At 35.4% G+C, this 19,013-nt stretch overlaps 1 protein-coding gene across 1 annotated transcript; it reads left to right on the top strand.

Moving 5' to 3' along the window:
- Positions 1-596: 596 nt before the first annotated feature.
- LOC103872789 (auxin-responsive protein SAUR50) lies at positions 597-19,013 on the top strand. The gene has a single exon (XM_033292992.1). The coding sequence runs from the start codon at positions 1,114-1,116 to the stop codon at positions 1,567-1,569; it is 456 nt and encodes a 151-aa protein (XP_033148883.1). The 5' UTR covers positions 597-1,113; the 3' UTR covers positions 1,570-19,013.

Below are 19,013 nucleotides of genomic sequence, written 5' to 3'. Positions count from 1 at the left end.
CACGCTCCACCACTCGAAACCGGATAGCGACTTCGACAGAGAAAATTTCCGGCCAGGAAAGCTCAGATTCAAAGAGGACAGAGTCGGAGATGCACATCACGCCGTCCTCAAGCGCTGAAACCTCTCAAACCATGACTCAGAAGCCTCTGAACTACCGGATCTGAACCAGATAAATCGAAGACGACCACCGGGAAACCGCAGAAGGGAACGGGGGAAGAGACTACAACAGAAGAGAAACTAGAAGAGCAAGACCCGGCGGTCGCCTGAGAAGAGCGGCGGCGACCGCCGGAATCAGTGGAGGCGGTTGAAAACCCTAGATATGTAAGAGAGAGGCGAGAGGTTTTTTAGGTTAGAGAGAGAGCGTTTCCTAATTAGAGAGAGAGCATTTCCTAATTTGGATTTTAGTTTCCTGCTGGTTCTCTTCTGTTAACATTTAACTGCTAGTGCGAGAGACAAGCTTGTACACTTGTTTTCAAGCTTATACAATTTGGTGATATGCTTTGTTATGATAAATTAGTAATCTTAATAATTCCTGCTACCCATGTGGTGGGTTTTATGTATTTTAAAACTTTTAACTTATTAACTTAAAAGGTAAGAACTTGAATTTGTTCTTTTCCTATGCAATTCTTTTATAAAAGCTTTATTCAGATCTTAATCTATTTTTGTTTTGTCAACAAATTTAATGCCTTTTGTTTTCTGCCAACAAATTAAAACGTCTTATCAGTTTTAGTGTTTTAGAATTCTAAAATATGGGTACGTATAGTCAATAAAGTGATAGTTACATCAAAATACGAATCTTATCTTGTGTATAACCTGAGGGCCAAATAATGATTTCCATAATCGGTTCATTAGTAACAAAGACTTTTAATACGAACCATAATAATTTAAAAAAAAAGATAAAGTATAAAACCATAATCAAATTTTTTATCACTAACTCGAAAAGACAGAAAACAATTTCGTAATTACCTCGAAAACTCAATGGCAATGTTGTATTCCCTTCACTATTTAAACATCCTCTCTCCCAAACGCTCAAATCCCTCCCACCTGACATTTTCTCTCACTTTCTCGTGAAAAAGAAAAAACATATCAGCTCCCAAAAAAAGAAAGAAAACAATGGCCGGAAGTGTTGGAAAATGCAGCAAGATCCGCCACATTGTGAGGCTCAGGCAAATGCTCCGGCGATGGCGCAACAAAGCTCGGTTATCTTCAGTCAGCCGTTGTGTGCCGTCCGATGTTCCAGCTGGACACGTGGCAGTTTGTGTAGGTAGCGAGTGCAGGAGATTCGTGGTGCGCGCGTCGTACCTGAACCATCCGATCTTGAGCAATCTCCTTGTCCAAGCTGAGGAAGAGTACGGTTTCGTGAACCAGGGGCCGTTGGTTATCCCTTGTGAAGAGTCGGTTTTCGAGGAAGCGATCCGGTTCATTTCTCGGTCTGATTCTTCCCGGTCGAGCCGGTTTACTTGTCCTGAAGATATCCAGAAATGCCACGGAGGAATCAAAAGCAAGCTAGATCTGTTGATCGAATCTCGGCCGTTGCTTCACGGCGTCGTCGAGAAAGCCGTCTGGTGAAGAGTCTCGGTCCGTACGATTTATGACCCGGTTTGACTCGGAACGAGTTTGATCGCCATGCGAAGGAAGAAGACGAATTTTCGAATAAATCGTCATTGAGTTGAGACGGCCGGGTTACCACCGAGTCGGGTGGTGCTAATTTCGGTTTAACTTTTTTTAAAAAAAATATTTAATTATATTGGGGCCTGGGGTTTTAATCTGGTGGCGGGTTACTCACTGAGTCGAGACAGAGGAGATGGCGGTTAGCAGGTGGGTGAGTCGTTCCACCAAGTCATCCCGGGTTCGAATCCGAGTTCAAAGATTGTAAATGTAAATAAGATCAAATTAACATTTTGAATCAGATTATTTCAAGGGCTTTTGATTTTAATATTATTTTGCTATCACCCTAACTCATCTTCATAATTATTTTACCAATGTACCAAAATGGATATGAACTTAGTACAATAAATAATGTAATATATATGTATATATATTTAACACCAAATAATGCAATATATTAAAAAATATAACCACAGTTTTCCAGAAAAAGTTAAAGTTTTTCAAGATATGAAAACGAAGTTGTTCGAAAAAAATAAAATAAAAGGAAATAACGATAAATATAGTTTGCAAATTTAGAAATACTGCATTCCGACAAGGGCCATGTGAAGGAAAGACTATTAGCCCATTTTATCTGGTTCGCCTGCTGTGCTCAACTTCTTTGTTTTGTCTTCACTTTCTCCATACAGTAAAAAGTACAGGCTATGGTACACATAATCATTTACAACTTACTTTAATTAGTGTACTGGAATTATTTGTGTACTTTACATAGTTTTATCTAAACTCTAAATTAATTCTCCAACTTAAAAGGTAGTTTTTTGCCGAGCTCTCTTGTGGGGAATCTAAGTGGAGTTTCTCAAAAATCTCTTATATACTAAAACACAAGTCACTTGCCCAATAATATTTTGACACATAGATAATATTTTATTTTTCAAAAACACCAATTACTAAAAAGAAAAACAGTTAGTTTCAAAAAAAAAAGAAACAGTTGAAACAAATCAGTTTCAGAATGTAAAACCAAAAGAAAGAAAATAATTATTTTAACCGCCTCATATATTACATCCACGATCTCCAGCTTATTATGTATTACATTGGTTAGTGATGTAGACGAATTCAAATAATTAATAGTTATTTAACAAGCGACCAAGTTTTTTAAGTCTCAACATTTAGTTATTTCAGTTTTATGGTTTTAACTTTTTTTTTGTTTTTGTTTTGTAGAGGAACCGCGCTTCACGTGATAAGCTATGCAATTGGTATGTTAGAATTTTCAAGCAACTCTTATGATAAGTAATTTCCTGGTCACTTTTATTCAGAAAACATACTAAGAAAGATTATAGATGGACATAAAACTAATATAAAAAATTCTGTAGTGCTGTTTATTTAGTTATATGTAATTTTAGTTTGTGTGAGTATTTAATCTAACTTCAGTTTGTTAATTCGAATCATGTCTTTAATACCTTTATAAAAAAATTATATACATAAGAGATTTACCCAGTGCGTTAGCACGGGAGATACACTAGTATATTAATAAAAAACATAAAAAGTAGAAAAGACTAATATATAAGTTTTTATTTATCGTGTACAAAAAGAAAAGCTTTTATTTATAAAACTTTAGAGATGACTCTCTCGTTTGGACTTTGTTTCTCTCTCAAAAAAATTAATTTCTTAATTAAGTAAAGTTTTTGGTTTGACCACCGAGTAAAATCTCACTAAGCACCGCTAAAGTTCATCTTTTCTCGGTGAATCTTCATAGTTATCCAAGTTTATTCATCTTTACAGAAGCGTGTGGAAACAATAGTCAATAATCTGACAGTGAAATGTCGCATGCGATGGATAAGACGATGATGGCGTTATTGCTTGAGGAAGAAGATGAACCGTTTGACATGCCTAATCTTCCGCAGTTCAAGTCGATCGAAAAAAACTCCCGGAGTCTAATCGGAAGGATTCTAAATCCGGATTTTCAGAAAGTTTCAACGGTGATACTTGAGATGCCCCAAAATTGGTAGAAACAATGCAAAGTTTGGGGTGTTCCTTTGTCAAAAGAAGGATCATGAGGATGATCTTCTAGATGTGTTGAAGAAAGGGGTTCATACTTCAAATGATTGGACCTTAGTTATAGATCGATGGGTGGGGCACCCCCCCCCCCAGATTATTTATAGTATATGTTAATTTGGGTTCAGATCTGAAATATCCCTATCAACCACTACACAGAAGAGGCGATCACAGCCCTGGGAGAGCTAGTAGGGGCGATAAAGGTTATAGCTTTTGACCTTGATAAGCTGCAGCGAGAAGCGTATATTAGGGTCCAGGTTCGATTTGATGTGTCAAGACCGTTACGAAAATCAAAAGTGGTAAACCTTCCTGAGGATGGATCATCTGTTGTCTTCTATAATTACGAAAGGATCAAAAAAGATGTTACAAATGCCAAAGACTGAATCATGCCAAAGAGGTCTGCCCTATTCTGGTGGGAAGAAGAAGGGAACAATCAGCGGTGAGGAGACAAAAAATATTGGAGGCCAGAGCATCAGATGAGAAAGTTCTTCTTGAGGATGATCCACTCTTTGGTGTTTTTTTTCTGAGGAGCAAGTGGGCATCTGCAAGATAACATGAAGGAAGAAGATATCATCTGAGGTGCTGGATGAAATGAGAAGATATTTGTTGACAGCTTTTGGCGCTGATAAGCTGGTGAGGATTGAAAGGGTAAAAGCATCAGTTGCAAAGGCTGAAAGAGATCCAATAGCTCAGAAGACGGTACTTCATTTGGAGTCTGCCCCAGTTTTCACAAAGCAGCTGGATAAAGGCAAGGGGATTGTGTTCGATTTTGATATCAATTCGTCGGGGGATCAGCTTCCTATGTAATCTTTGCATAAAGATAAGTTGAGGCATCAAATTTTAAGGCACGAAAGAGAACGAGTGCTTTCACAAGGTTAGGCAATTTGAAGATGAATGAACTGGGCACTCAATCAAGAAAAGTAGAGAAGACATCAAAGTCTACCTTTCCTGGTAGCAAGAGTAGCTTCGAGATCACTGAATATATATCAGCTTCTCCTTGTGTTGAAAGGAACTCTACAGAACATGGCTCTGATCATTTTGTGACTGGACCATCCGGGGTTAATCAGAAGCAGAAAGCTAGATGAAGACCCTATATCAAAAAGAGAAAAGAACAGCATAGCAAAGCGTCGAATGTACTTCAGGACCTCTATGCAGGGGAGTCTGTGGTGAATTGGCAAGCTCGAAGAGGAAGACATCAGATGAAGATGAAAGAGGTTGGAAAGCTGCAAAGTTTAAAGAATCAAGGGTGATCCCAAATGAGAGATCACCGAAATCAAAATAAGTATAATCAGCGGGAATTGTCAGGATCTGGAACGGCTTCAAGGACTAACAATTCATCACCTATAAGAAATGCGTAAAAAATATTTCCCGGAGGTGTTGTTCCTTATGGAGACTATGCATAGTAGGAATGTTTTGGTTGACCTTCAGGTTTCGCTTGGATATGATAGATTTTTCACAGTTGATCATGTCGGTGGGGGGGGGAGGGGGGGGGGCTATTTTATGAAAAAGATCTGTAAATATTAAGTTCGAGATTATAAATAAAAACCTTTTGGATTGTATAATACAACTAGAAGCAGTTTCTTTCTATGCGTCTTGTATATATGGTCCTTCGGATTTGAGAAGCAGGCTAGACTTGCGGGAACGTCTTAGTCGTATCGGTGTAAATAGAAAGGATAGTTGGTGTGTTTGGGTATTTTAATGATATCCTGCATAGCGGGGAAAAAGATGGAGGGCCTAGGAGATCAGACGAGTCTTTCGCACCTTTCAATCAGATGGTTGAAGCTGGAAAGCTGGAATAGTTGCCTAGCCATGGTAATGGTTTTACTTGGGGTGGGCGACGTGGAACGCATTGGATTCAATCTAGATTGGATATGTGCTTTGGGAATAAAACTTGGTTCAGAAAGTTCCATTGCTCCAACCAGTCTTTTTTGGATAAGAGAATATGTGACCACCATTCTATCCTCATAAAGTTGATTGAAGCTCATGAGTTTTATAGAGGATGATTCAGATTTGATAGAAGATTTCTGGAATCTGACAGTATCAAAGATAATGTAGCTAACGTTTGGAGCTTTTCTGAAGGGGTGGACCAGGTTCAGTTTCTGCAGGTCTCAAAGCGTGTAGGAAAGCTCTAAGTGCCTTGAAGAAGAGTTCCAACCTGAATTCTAGAGACATAATTTATGAGCTAGAATTTGAGTTGGAATATCAACAGTCTATGAGTGATCCTTCGGTGCAACAAATTATTTTCTGAAAAAAGAATTAGTGAAAGCCTATAGAGATGAAGAAACTTACTGGTGGCAGAAAAGCAAAGACAAATGGATGCATGGAAGAGATTGAATACCAGATTTATTCTTTTTTTTAACACTGATAACTTCCATTGAGAGTAATAAGCCAAACGGCCATGGTACAAAGGATAGCATTGGCGTTCAAGCACCATGCAAAAGCAAGCAAATTAAGAGACAACAAGCAACCCAGTAGGGACAAAAACCGTTAAAACCAGATTTATTCAGAATTCGATTAAGGCTGCACGTGCAAAGAACTCAATTGATAAGCTCATAAATGAGGATGGAGTTGAAGTGTTTTCTGAAGCAGCAAAGGGTGATGTGGCTATTAATTTTTTCTCCAAGCTATTCAAATCTTCCAATCCTTTGCCTTTTTATAGTTGGTTTCGAGGAATGGCTTTGAGAGTTACAGATCAAATGAATACGCACCTAACCAGTCAGTGTCAGCAGTCGAAATCAAGGAGGCAGTTTTCTCGATTGATCCTACCAGGGCTCCTGGTCCAGATGGAATATCATGAATATTTTTTCAAAAATTCTGGCCGCTTTTGGAGTCTCAGGTGGTAAAGGAGGTTCATATATTCTTTACATCAGGGATCCTCCCGAAAGATTGGAATTACACCCACTAGTGCCTTATTCCAAAGATCCTTGATTCAAAGTCAATGTCTGATCTCAGGCCTATTAGCCTTTGTTTTGTGATCTACAAAATAGTATCCAAGATTATGGTGAAGAGGTTGAAACCATGGATGGATAGTATTGTCGCGATTACGCAATCTGATTTTGTACCTGATAGATTGGTTTCGGAAACATCACTATAGCTCATGAGATAGTGCATTCCATTGGATCATCACAGAAGTTTGGAGAGAAAGTATATGGTCGTAAAGACATATATGTCTAAAGCGTATGATCGGGTGGAGTGGGATTACCTCCGGTCTCTTCTTTTTGCAATGGGTTTTGATATCACCTTGATTAATCGAGTTATGTCTTGTGGTTTCCTTGGTGTCTTATTCTATACTCATCAATGATCAACCGCGTGGATTAGTGATACCCCAAAGAGATCTGAGTCAGGGAGACCCTTTATCCCTGTTTATTTTTGTGTTATGTGATGAAGGCATATCCCATTTAATGAGGAAAGCATAAGTTCAAGGCTCTGTATCAGGAATCAAATTTGGGGAGGAAAGATTGTCGGTTAATCATTTACTACTTGCTGATGATTGTCTGTTTACATGTAAAGCTAATGAAGATCAAAGTGCAAATCTTCACAGTATCCTTCAGAGGTATGGAGACGTTTCGGGCCAAGTAATTAATCCAGCCAAGTCCTCCATTACGTTTGGGAAATGGATACTAGAGGAAGTAAAGAACAGTGTTAGAATGAAGTTGGTAATTGAGGCCGAGGGTGGAGCATTCAAGTATCTTGGCCTACCAGAATGTTTGAAGGGCTCAAAGGTTCAACTCTTCGCTTACATTAAAGAAAGATTGAATAAGATAATATCAGGATGGTATGAAAAAAACCCTTTCTCAAAGAGGCAAAGAAATTCTTCTGAAGTCAATTGCGTCTGCTATGCCGGTTTCAGCAATGTCTTACTTCAAACTTCCAAAAACTGTTATCTCAAACCTGGCTAGTGCAATGGCGAATTTTGGTGGAGCGAGTTAGAGCATAGAAGGAAGATACATTGGATAAGTTGGGAGAAAATGTGTCTTCCAAAGGAGCTTGGTGGGGGGGGGGGATTTGGTAAGACACATTTTCTCCCAACTTATCTTTACCATGCTAAGCAAGCATGGAAACTTGTTCACTTTGAAGATTGTTTGATGACCAGAGTCCTAAAAGGAAAATATTTGGGGGGGGGGGATTTGGTAAAAGCTCCACCGGATCATAACCCTTTTACACTTGGAGGAGTATTTTGCATGGATGGGAGCTTCTCATTCAAGGTTTAAGACATTCAGTTGGGAATGGGACGAGTTTAAACATCTGGACAGATAAATGGATAGAAAATGAGGATGGAACATGCAGACCTCCAATAAGAAGACAACGATTTTCTGATGTTAATCTAAAGGTGTCTGATGTAACTAATCCTCATACCAGAAGATGAGATATAACCAAAATGGAGGAGTTGTTTGTGCCTGGAGATATTGCCTTACTGAATCATCATCAGCTGGTAGTATCTGATAAAGATTCATGGTTTTGGAAGCATACAAGGAGTGGGATATACTCGGTGAAAAGAGGGTATGATCTCGCTCTCCTTATCAAGAACCATTCCTTAATCAATGAACAATCGCCAACACCCTCCATCAATCCCTTAAAAGCTAAGGTTTGGTCTATTAAGGCTCCATCCAAGATTAAAGTGTTTATTTCGAAAGCTCTATCGAATGCTTTAACGTTTAATGATAGCCTGAGAGATAGAGGGATGAAGTGTGATGAAGTTTTTCAGATTTGCGGGATGGCCAGTGAGTATATAAATCATCTTTTGTTCGTTTGCTCATTGGCAAGACAAATCTTGGCGATCTCCGGTTTCCCTTCGCCGGCTGGAGGATTCCATAACTGCTCTCTCTTTGTAAACTTGAACCATTTGTTTTCAGTATCAGATGATAAAGGAAATGTGAAGGAAATAACGCGAGTTTTTCCTTGGACACTTTGGTATATTTGGAAAACAGGAATTCATTGCTTTTTGATGGGTTCCTTTTTGATGGCTTACAAACATGGAAGAAAGCAAAAGAGGAATCTGGTCTTTGTCTTTTCGCTCGATCAGCAGAAAATAGGGAAGAGGACATGAGGAGTGTCTCGGTCTGGTCGAAAAGGGAAAGTTAGTAGGAGCAGCATGGGTGTTGCGTGACTCAAATGGACTGGTTTGTTTGCATAGTCGTCATGCTTTCGGATCTGTTGGGTCGAAAGACCAAGCATATTTCTTATCACTCGTTTGGTCGATAGAAAGCATGGTCAGTCACAAGGTTTCGAGGGTACACTTTTCTTTTGAAAGAAGGATGTTAGCTAATGCTATAAATAGACCAAAAGCATGACCTTCCTTCAAATTTGAAGTGAGGAAAATCTTGCTTCTGCTTTCTAATTTTTTGGAATGGGAGGTTCTGTTCGAATCGCCACCAGCAGACAAGAGTGCTCATCTTATTGCTCAAAGTGTTGTGATGCAAAATAGATTTTAATCTTATGTTGCTTTGGGCCAGCCGAGGTGGCTGTCTTTTTTGTTTGATCATGAGCGTTCTTGTTAGCTCTGATGTCTAGTGATATTGTTGTCTGATTGTATGTTTCTGGTTTCGATTATACTAATGAAAAGGCTCAGATGAAAAAAAAACTTTGGAGATACTCGAAGAACTTCAGAAGCCCTCCGTCCATTTATAAGTGGTTATCTCTTTTCAAAATTTAAAATTGTTTTGTGTTTTAGATATTCAAAGTGGGGTTGTAACTGTCGGAGTTATTCAGTGTAACATATTTTACGTCTATGTTTATTTATGTGAGGAGAATATTAATAGTTTTAACTAGATTATAAATCTAGTCTATCATTTTACTCAGTACTGTAGAGTACATCAACATCTTCTATTATTATTGCATGGTATTTTTTATAAACAATGACAATTTTATCTTATGAAAATATACAGCTATAAAATTATAATAGTTGCGGCGGCACAATCATAGTGATTTTTAGAGTTTGGTGGGTGTGGAACAAACATATGGGGGAACTGTTTTATAAAGGTCAACATGAAGTAAAGTAATTTTGTTCAAACTACTAGTTAGTGAGTTTGAAAGTAGAATTACAACTGGATTTCTCTTTTAGCACTTCATCTAAATAAACTCTAAAATCTTTTTTTTTCAGCTTATTCAAACGCAGTGCAATAACCCCCACCCCCCCCCCCTCTCCAGAATCACTAATGTCTCTCGTTTCAAGGGATATGGTACTTACAGTGCCGTGCGAAGGGTCTTAGGGGCCTAAGGCAAGTTTTAAAAATAAACTTATTACAACTATAATGATTTTTTTTTTGCAATATGATATATCGCTTTTACCAAATACACAAATCTAACGCTGTAAAAGAATAAGTTTATGCTATATTATGTCATATAAGAAAAAAAATACATGAATTCAGAAGGTTAGTTAGTCTACTATGTGGAAAGGGTTTTTAAAAAAATAAGTTTAAATCATTAGATTATAAATTATTTTAAATTTTGGGGCCCCAAAAAAAATTATATTAATCGGGGGCCTAAGGCGAATGCCTTTTTCAATACACTGTAGACACGCCTCTGGGTACTTCAAAGTCATTTCATATACTTTTCAACTGATTGTTATTAGCAAATAATCGGTAGATGTGGAACCAATCTGTTTTCAGTTTATAAATTTGTGTAGACTTGAAAAGAAAATTCACTTAGTCATTTTTTGTTCACGATACTTTCTAAAAGCTACAATAATGCTATATATATTTATGAAAATGACTCTGCCTCCATCATCCTAAACCCCACATATATTCGATATCTGGCATATGTTCTAGCAGTTTTTCTACTTTAAAATTTACATACTCATCAATATATGCATTCATACTATACAAAAAATGAGAGAAAGAATACTTTACAAAACCATTCATTCAACAACGTATACATCAATATCTCTACAAGTCCTTTTCTATTTGTACGAACACTGTACTGCCACTTGGAAGTTGAAATGACATGAATATATGTGTGTATAATTTAGAATTGGAGTTATAAGCGATACGTTTTTAGTGGATTCGTATAAATAGTTAGAAGAAAATAATTAAACACAGAAACTATATTAAATTTCTATTGTTGACATAAAATTGATGAGAAGATTCTCCAAAAGGACAGTGAAGAGAAACCCCATTGGGAGCCATTGATCCAATCACGGAACTTCTAACTTTCTACCTTTAACCCTTACCTTATGATCATTTTACAATCTCGACCCTAATTACCTTTCCTCACGCTCATTGTTTTTTTTTTCTTGTTTACAAACTCAACTTTTAACGATTTAAAATAAAATTTGGGGAAAACTAAAGAGCTTGGGGTTTAGGGAAAATTTAGATATTATCTGGAGTGCTTCAGGTAAAGAAAATAAAGTTATTATCGCTTACTACTTTTCCTTGACTTTGGATTTTTTCACACACGGTTCCCGTTAAAACTTCTGTGCTTCGATTTAATTTATTCTATCTCTTATTTTTGTAATTTATAACGATTATATATATGGTGATCCTTGCTCATTCTTATGGTCAAAACCCGCTTTTCAGTCTGGACATTCATGTTCGGTTAATTTCGGATTATATGTCCGTTTTTTGGCAGTGGATTGAGGTAAAGAGTGATAGAGTCTATGAATCAAAACTGGTATGCGCCTCCTTGGCGTTGATGTTGTTGGTTGATTGTCTGATCTCAGATTTCTTGGGAACCAACAGATTGAGCGTGAATTGTAGTTCAGTTTAGGGTTATGACATGCTCGTGCTTTCCTTGTCTTCGTATAGTATGGACCTTTTATGGGTCAAGAGGCGTTTCAGCTTGGGTCGTAGGTTGACCGTGTTTTATCGTTGTGAAAAATGATTGTCTCGTTGGCTAGTTTAATGACTTATTCAGTTGCAAAATTATCTTCGAGTTGTGGTGGTTGCAATGATCTTTCGTCGTTTCAGTGTGTTATTGTTTATTCTAGTTATGGGTTTGAGCGACGAAGCTTGGTTGTGTAGAGTTTATGGTGGACTTCGTTATAGGTGTAAAGTGGACGTCATAGTGTGTTCAAGCCGTATCCGAGGGAAGTTGGGATCGTGAAGTGATCCTTCCGGTCGGGTTGGGAAGTCTTGGTTCTTAGTTTCGAGTGGGGTGGTATCGGCGGGCCATAGGCGGCAGCAATAGATCCGGGTTGAGAAGACGCGACAGTATCTTCGGGTTTTACAAGTGGATGGTATCGTATGGCGTGTCGAGAGCAGCATCGATTTATCTAGATCATTGTTATCTACTATTTAGGAGGTTTTTTGCACTGGGTTGTCTTATGCTTTGGTGTAATTCTTAGTTTATTGAGTCGTAGTACGATGTCTTATGTTCGAAAGTTACCCATGTGAGTTTTAACTACCTGTTTTTTGGGCTTTTGTTTTTGGGAATATCTTTTCATTCTCCAGTTATGTATTAAACGGTGGCTTTTCACTATGAATTAATTTCAATTTGAGAAAAAGAAACGATTATATATATATATATATAGTAAATGTGTTTATGTATAGTATACTACTTGCACTTTTCTTTATTTCAACTTGAGCAACATGCAGAGAACTTCACGTTCATGCATTATAGAGTTTTGATTAGAAACTTTGAAAATGAAAGAAACGATTAAATTTTTGTTATGAATAGGGCTACTTCCGGTGGGTGCGTGTGTATAGAGAAAACTGAAACCAGCGGCCCTTTTGTCTCTATCGTCGAGTACATTCTTGTTCTTTTACATATATTGGTTTAGTTATAACATTTTTATATGATTTAACAAATCCTCTTTTATCTCGTTGAACTAACTACAGTTGGATGGATAATGGATGCAATATATTAACAACAAAGTTGAACCAAAATGTAAAAAATATACCAAAATGAAACTTCTCCACTGTTATTGAATAAAATCTAAGTTGGAGATTTTAGAGTGATTTAAATATTTTTGAGTGTTTGAAAAAGATTTCTTAGTTATAAAAATAAAAATCTAAATCCCATAGTTTTAGATGAAATTCTAGAAATTGTTAACAAAAACACACCAAATTCTAAGATTCACCTAAAATCATATAAAAACTCACTAAAAACAAATTACTTCAAATTTCAGATTCAGTACACCCCCCCCCCCCCCCCCCCCACCCCATTACTATGTTAGAACTTTACTGAATGTTTCTGATCACTAAATTAATAAAAGGATTGGTCGTTTTCCAACCTATCTTACAAAGAGGGTTTATAAATGGCACACTTAAAGAAACATCCTATTGTTTTATTTTTTGACCTTTTGACTTGTAAATTGTGTACCGGATTGGTTACAGATTCGTCATAAGCCGGATGGTGGAGTTTAATTTGGAAATGATGAAGTTAAGCTAATTAGTTTGAGAAATATATCAACAAGATAACCTCAAGGGATTTATATATTGGATCGATCTTATGTGGCTAATATCTCTCTAAAGGTATTATCCTGAGTAACACAATTACATGCCAAACTCTATGGTAACTACAAATGCTTAGTCTCTCAGTAACCGAAGAATTACTTACAGACTTACCATAAGAAACTAATAAGTGAAAAAACTACTGAAAACCGTGAGAAGTCACAATACAGAAATAGGATGCTTCACTGATTGCATGTCTTTATAAGATATACCCACTTTTTATTTTAAAGGTCAGAAACTTTTTGAGGGGGAAAATCAAAGACTGAGGAAGGTAAGATCTGTCACTTTGGTTGGCAAATGAGAAAATGGTTGTCAATTCTATGTATATATGTCTCTGTTAGTTTTTGGATTACTTGCATGTCTTTCTCGTTTGAAAAGCATTGTTTGGACTTTTAAAGAAAGGATCTATATCGATACCGTCGGGTAGTTTATGTGACTTGTAGTCGTTGTAGGGGTGAGAAATATTGATTCTAGACTTATTTTGGGACTTATTTTAGCTGTCATTCATGAAAATGACCTGTGGAAATAAAACATGAAACATAACTTTTCTCAAAAAAAAAAAAAAACAACATTACTTCCGTATCACTTTAAGTGGTGTTTAATAATTGATGTTCTTATTATTTTAGATAGAATTTAATATCATTTAAACTTTGTGATCAATTGCAAAATACTGAATTTTAAATTAGTTGAATTAATTTTATTTAATAATATTTTTATGTAATCAAGACAAATTGTATAGAAGTTTGTATTTTCTTAATTCAAGTAACAAAAACTTTAAAAATCACTTAAACTGATACAGAAGGAGTAGAACATAGTTCGGGTGTATACTTGTAAGCAACTTTGAATGCTAACCAGGGGCGAATCCAGGTTATTAATTAAGTGGGTGCACTATTGATTACAACATGTAAAAAGTCACAAGGTGGTTTCGAACTCGGGTTTGGTATGGGTGCACAACACCACTTTTCCACCTGCTCTAACTAAATTTTTATGTTTTTCTATATGAATATTACATTATAAATAAATATTATGGGTGCACAGGCCCCCATAGTGGGTAACCTGGCTTCGCCCCTGATGCTAACTCAAACTGTTTTTACTGGGATGTGTCCTAGTCTTTCACGTATAGATTCGATAATAGATACAACTTCTCTGATATATATATATATATATATATATATATATATTCTTTTCCGACAAACAAAAAAATGAAATAGCTGGGTGGAACCCGAGCAATGAAGAGGGTGTAGAAGTGTACTATAACCATCTTTTCTAGCTCATTATATAACTTCTATAATAGATTAAGTGTTTAAATACTCGTAGTACATGTAAACAAATACTTCTCTAAAATCATTAGAGCATTCTCAAAAGGGAGTTCTACTCTCAAGTATCTAAAAACACATATATATATATATATGTATGTGTATATAAATATTAGTATTTACTTGCGGGTTAGATAATTTTGATTGTGTTTTCTGTAGTTTTTAGAAATCTATAATTAAATATTTATATTAGTATATTTTTTTTTAGATGTTTGAGAGTAGAATTTTTTATTGGAGGTGCTCTTACAGTTTGAACATATTATTTCTTGTAAAGCCTCGAAAAGGTAATGTCGTAATGGAACCTTAGAGCATCTCCAATGTATTACTCCAAATTTTACTCCAAAATGGTATAACTCCAAAATGGAGATGGATTTTACTCCAATGTATTACTCCATTTTTTACTCCAAACAAAAAGATTTTTTTTTCATTTAGTTAATAATTATTATTAGTACTTTCAACTTATAAAAAATTAACAATTAACCCAACTATTTTATGTTTACAAAATTTCCATAATAATATATTTTATTTAAATTAAATATTTATCATTAAAAATACAACTAGAGATTATCTTCCAATTTCAATTCGTGCAGATTTTATCATATGCAATTTTTCTAATTCAAAAATATTTTTATGCATTAAAAGAACATAAAGAAAAAACAAAGTTTTGTTTTATAATTTGAATTATGTATTGGGTCCTATTGTTTGTTTGTGCATATATCAAGTTCAACAAGTACAAATGTTATCAATCAAAATTTTGACCCACAAGATTAAAAAAATCGTCTATTCCGTTTGAATAATACCTCACCGATTTTGGTAGTTTCGAAAACAATTTACCGAATTAATTATTAAATTACTTATTTATATTATATTATATTATATTTATTTTATATTATTTATTCTTAGTTTTGACTTTTATGAGTTTATGCATATTTTCTGTAAGCTATAAAGTAATCTTTTGCAAATTATTATATTTTTTATGTTATTATATTATTTTAAGTATGAAATAAAAACATTAAAAATTAAAAGGACCATTTTATAAATATAAAAAGTTCAACTCCAAAATGGAGTAATGGGTAAAATTACTTCATAAATGGAGTAACCCTAGCTATTACTCCATTTTGGAGTTGAATATGGAGTGGGGTTGGAGAAAATTTTACTCCATAATTGAGTTTGGAGTAAAAAATAAAGTAGGGTTGGAGATGCCCTTAGGATGTTCTCAGAAGAAGATAAACCATAGGTGCGTCTAGGCTCTGCTCTCTTTTTTTCGCATGGAATATTTTCTTATCTACGGTAAATTTCTTTAAAATGAGATACAAGCCAAAATGGGCTAGGAACGTACACCAAAAAAGAGTTCAGTGGAAAAGTTTATAGAGATATATACCAAGTTTGGTACGGCCTTATACAAAGGCCTATTAAAGACAATTATTAAGAATATTATCATTTATGGGCTAGGCCTTTATTCACGTGGTTTTATTTCAATTCTTTTGAAACCCAAACAAGACACCTCCGCTGGAAAGAACCGGTTCGGTTCGGTTCGGTTCGGTTGGGATAGATGGGGACAAGACGTTGTCACGTGATTCAGTTACGAACATAAACCGTTGGTTAATCACGTGATAACCGATTTATAAGGTTTGGTTAGGCTGAGACGGAGTTTGGTGAAGGACAGCGACACCACACAAACGTGCACTTCAGAAGTGTGTGCAGTGTACAGTACAAATCTCTCCATACCATCTCATCATTCTCTCCAATTCTCTTTTTTTCACACACTTAAGTTTATGATTGTATCTTGTTGTAATCATTACATAAAAGAAAAGAAAATTTAACGATGAGGACCCATTTGAGCTCTCTTCAGATGCTATATATTTTCATCTTTTTACAGTAGTACTTCATAAGAATGAAATATAAGTAATAAATTGAACCTTCTCTTATTAATGGTGAAATGTAAGCAAATTTTGATTTAAAAATTGATCATTGTGCTTCATCTAGTTAAATTTGTCGTTCTTTAGGTTGAAGGTGGACATCAATACGTTCCAAAGCATGGACGTACTTGCTTGGCTAACAAATAGTTTTTCTTGATCACTGCAATGAGTCACAATTGTTGGCAAACAAGATATACATAGCAGTCCGTAATTTGATATAAAAAACTAGTTAAACATATAATTATAGAGAAACACTTTAATGACTAGGAAAAATTACATTGTCAAGAGCTACTATTGTAGTGTTTGAGTCGATAGAGCATGTTGAACGTTGCGGTTTCTTCCTCGTCGGTAACTTGGTATTCAAAACTCTGCATCTTAAAATACCTCCCTAGGAAATGTTTTTAAAAATCTATATATCATAGATAATAACTATCGACTACACGTACGATATATAAATTTGGACCTATCCACACACCTTGGTTTAAAAAAGCGCAACAAGAAAAAAGAAGGGTGGTTTTTTTTTTTTTTTTTTTTTATCAAAAAAAAAAAAAAGAAGGGTGGGGAAAATCGATAGAAGGTGCCATGAATGGATCATAAAGACACAACAACTGCAGAATAGAGCCAATTCATACAAAACAAAATAAGATTTACATAAATGATGAATTTGTGGGTCTTGCATTTCATAATTTGTTTTCCGCAGAATTTATATGTACATATATATGATTCAGTCTAAAGTTTGGACCACTTAAGTTTCTTTGGCAATATCTGGTGTGGCTGAAGATGAAGTTGTCTAACAAAACCTGAATAAAAAACAATTCCAGAAATCAATGATACTATTTTGTTTCTTTAATCACGAAAAAATGTTTGTTGTTCAAATTGGTTCATATGTTTCTCTTTTAAAAACATTTTCCCCTAAATAATATGGTGAATATAAACAACACTAAAAAGAATGGTTGGGACATGAAGACATGGACTATGAGTGCTTGTAGTGGAAGTATGGAACGTACATATATGTGTATGTATAGTCTTTGTTTCGGTTTCAGTTTCTAAAAATGTGCAACACAATTAACTTCTCTTCTCTGTTTCTCTTTGTTCTCTGTCTTATGAGGAATTGCAACGTACGAACGGACGAGGTCAGACGCACATGTTCGTTAGCAATTGTTTCAGATTCCCCGCATATATTTTCCTAAATTTGTTAATTTACCTATTTTGTGAATCATATTCACAGTGTTACTTAGTAAAAAGAAAAACTAAATGAAGCATGTTCGTCAGAAAAAAACCTAGTTTATGCAAACTAAAAGCTTTTGATTTAATTAAGTCTAAGTAATGTCAATATATAGATCAAACGTCCGAAATTTCTTAATCAACACTAAAAGTTATGTAATTAACCAAATTTGTTTTATCATACATATATATACTGCTTCTGTGCTTGGAGGCTTTAACTGATAATGTTAGTGCAACTGGCTAAACTGGCACATGACATGGTACGTCGGTTTTGATAGATTACGTGTTTGATAGCTTAATGCTTTATCACTTATAACCAAGTTTTAGATGCCAATTAACGAATTATAATGCATATAACTACCATGATTATAACATGAGAAAATAAAAGAAATCTCAATCTCTCTCTCTCTCTCTCTCTCTCTCTCTCTCTCTCTCTCTCTCTCTCTCTCTCTCTCTCTCTCTCTCTCTCTCTCTCTCTCTCTCTCTCTCTCTCTCTCTCTCTCTCTCTCTCTCTCATTATTTTCCAAAGTATTTGATTAAAGGTAAACTTGAATACATATGATCATTAGTAAGTACGTTGAATTTAGGTGTCCAGCGGCTGCCATATCCCAGAAAAGACACATTGCGTATGATTTTTTTTTTTTGTTTTTGTCGATTAAATGTTCGAGTTACTTAAAATTAGCCCTTAATAACCCCACCTAAAGTCATTTAGCAAAATAATTATTCATTTTTTGGAACACCAACAAAATAACATTCAATCGAATAAAATTTTAAAGAATGTGCGAAGGCATGTCAATGACATGAACTTGACGATTGTGTCCTTTTTTCTTTTGATGCAAAACAAGAAGGGAAATTAGGTGAGATGACGCTACAAAAAAGCATAATTGATTGAGTAGCCAATCATCCTAACTTTTCACTGTTTCACATATCTTTTATATAATATTGCTGTATTACCCCTGCTTGAAACCGGAGAAACCTGCTAGAAAAAAAAAATTAAAAATTACTATTTTGCAAAAATATGTCGTGTCTCTTCCAGATTCACACCCCTTTGAATAGTTTCACTCCAGATTCTCTCCACCGCGTTTTCTCTGATTACAATCCCTTGCTGATTCGCATTCACATTCCAATTTGTGTTGATCCTTGCCGAAAAGACCTGTGTAGTGGCGATCACCTCCATCTATGCAAACGGCACCATCTTCCGTCACCACTGTATGTTTTTCTCTTCTATTTACTGTATCAACAACAAAATCTGTCTCTCTGATACGGTTATATGTATTATCTCCACTGATGTTGCGAGATACAGTTACATTTTTTCGCCGTGGATGAAGTTGATCGGAGAAGATAAACAGTGTCTGTTTATTTTGTTCTATTCTATTCGCATATGGAATAGAAATGTAAAACAATATGTGTTATGTTTGTTCTATTCTATTCGCATATGGAATAGAAATGTAAAACAATATGTGTTATGTTTGTTCTATTCCTGTTATGAAATGCGATATATTCTGCTA

This window comes from Brassica rapa, chromosome A06, assembly GCF_000309985.2.
Source record: "Brassica rapa cultivar Chiifu-401-42 chromosome A06, CAAS_Brap_v3.01, whole genome shotgun sequence".
In the NCBI taxonomy this organism is placed as follows: domain Eukaryota; kingdom Viridiplantae; phylum Streptophyta; class Magnoliopsida; order Brassicales; family Brassicaceae; genus Brassica; species Brassica rapa.
The sequence above is the reverse complement of the archived record's forward strand: the minus strand, read 5'-3'. Positions and strand labels throughout refer to the sequence as shown.

Coding starts and splice junctions, on each gene's coding strand:
- LOC103872789 (XM_033292992.1), top strand. CDS start 1,114: ATGGCCGGAAGTGTTGGAAAATGCAGCAAGATCCGCCACATTGTGAGG.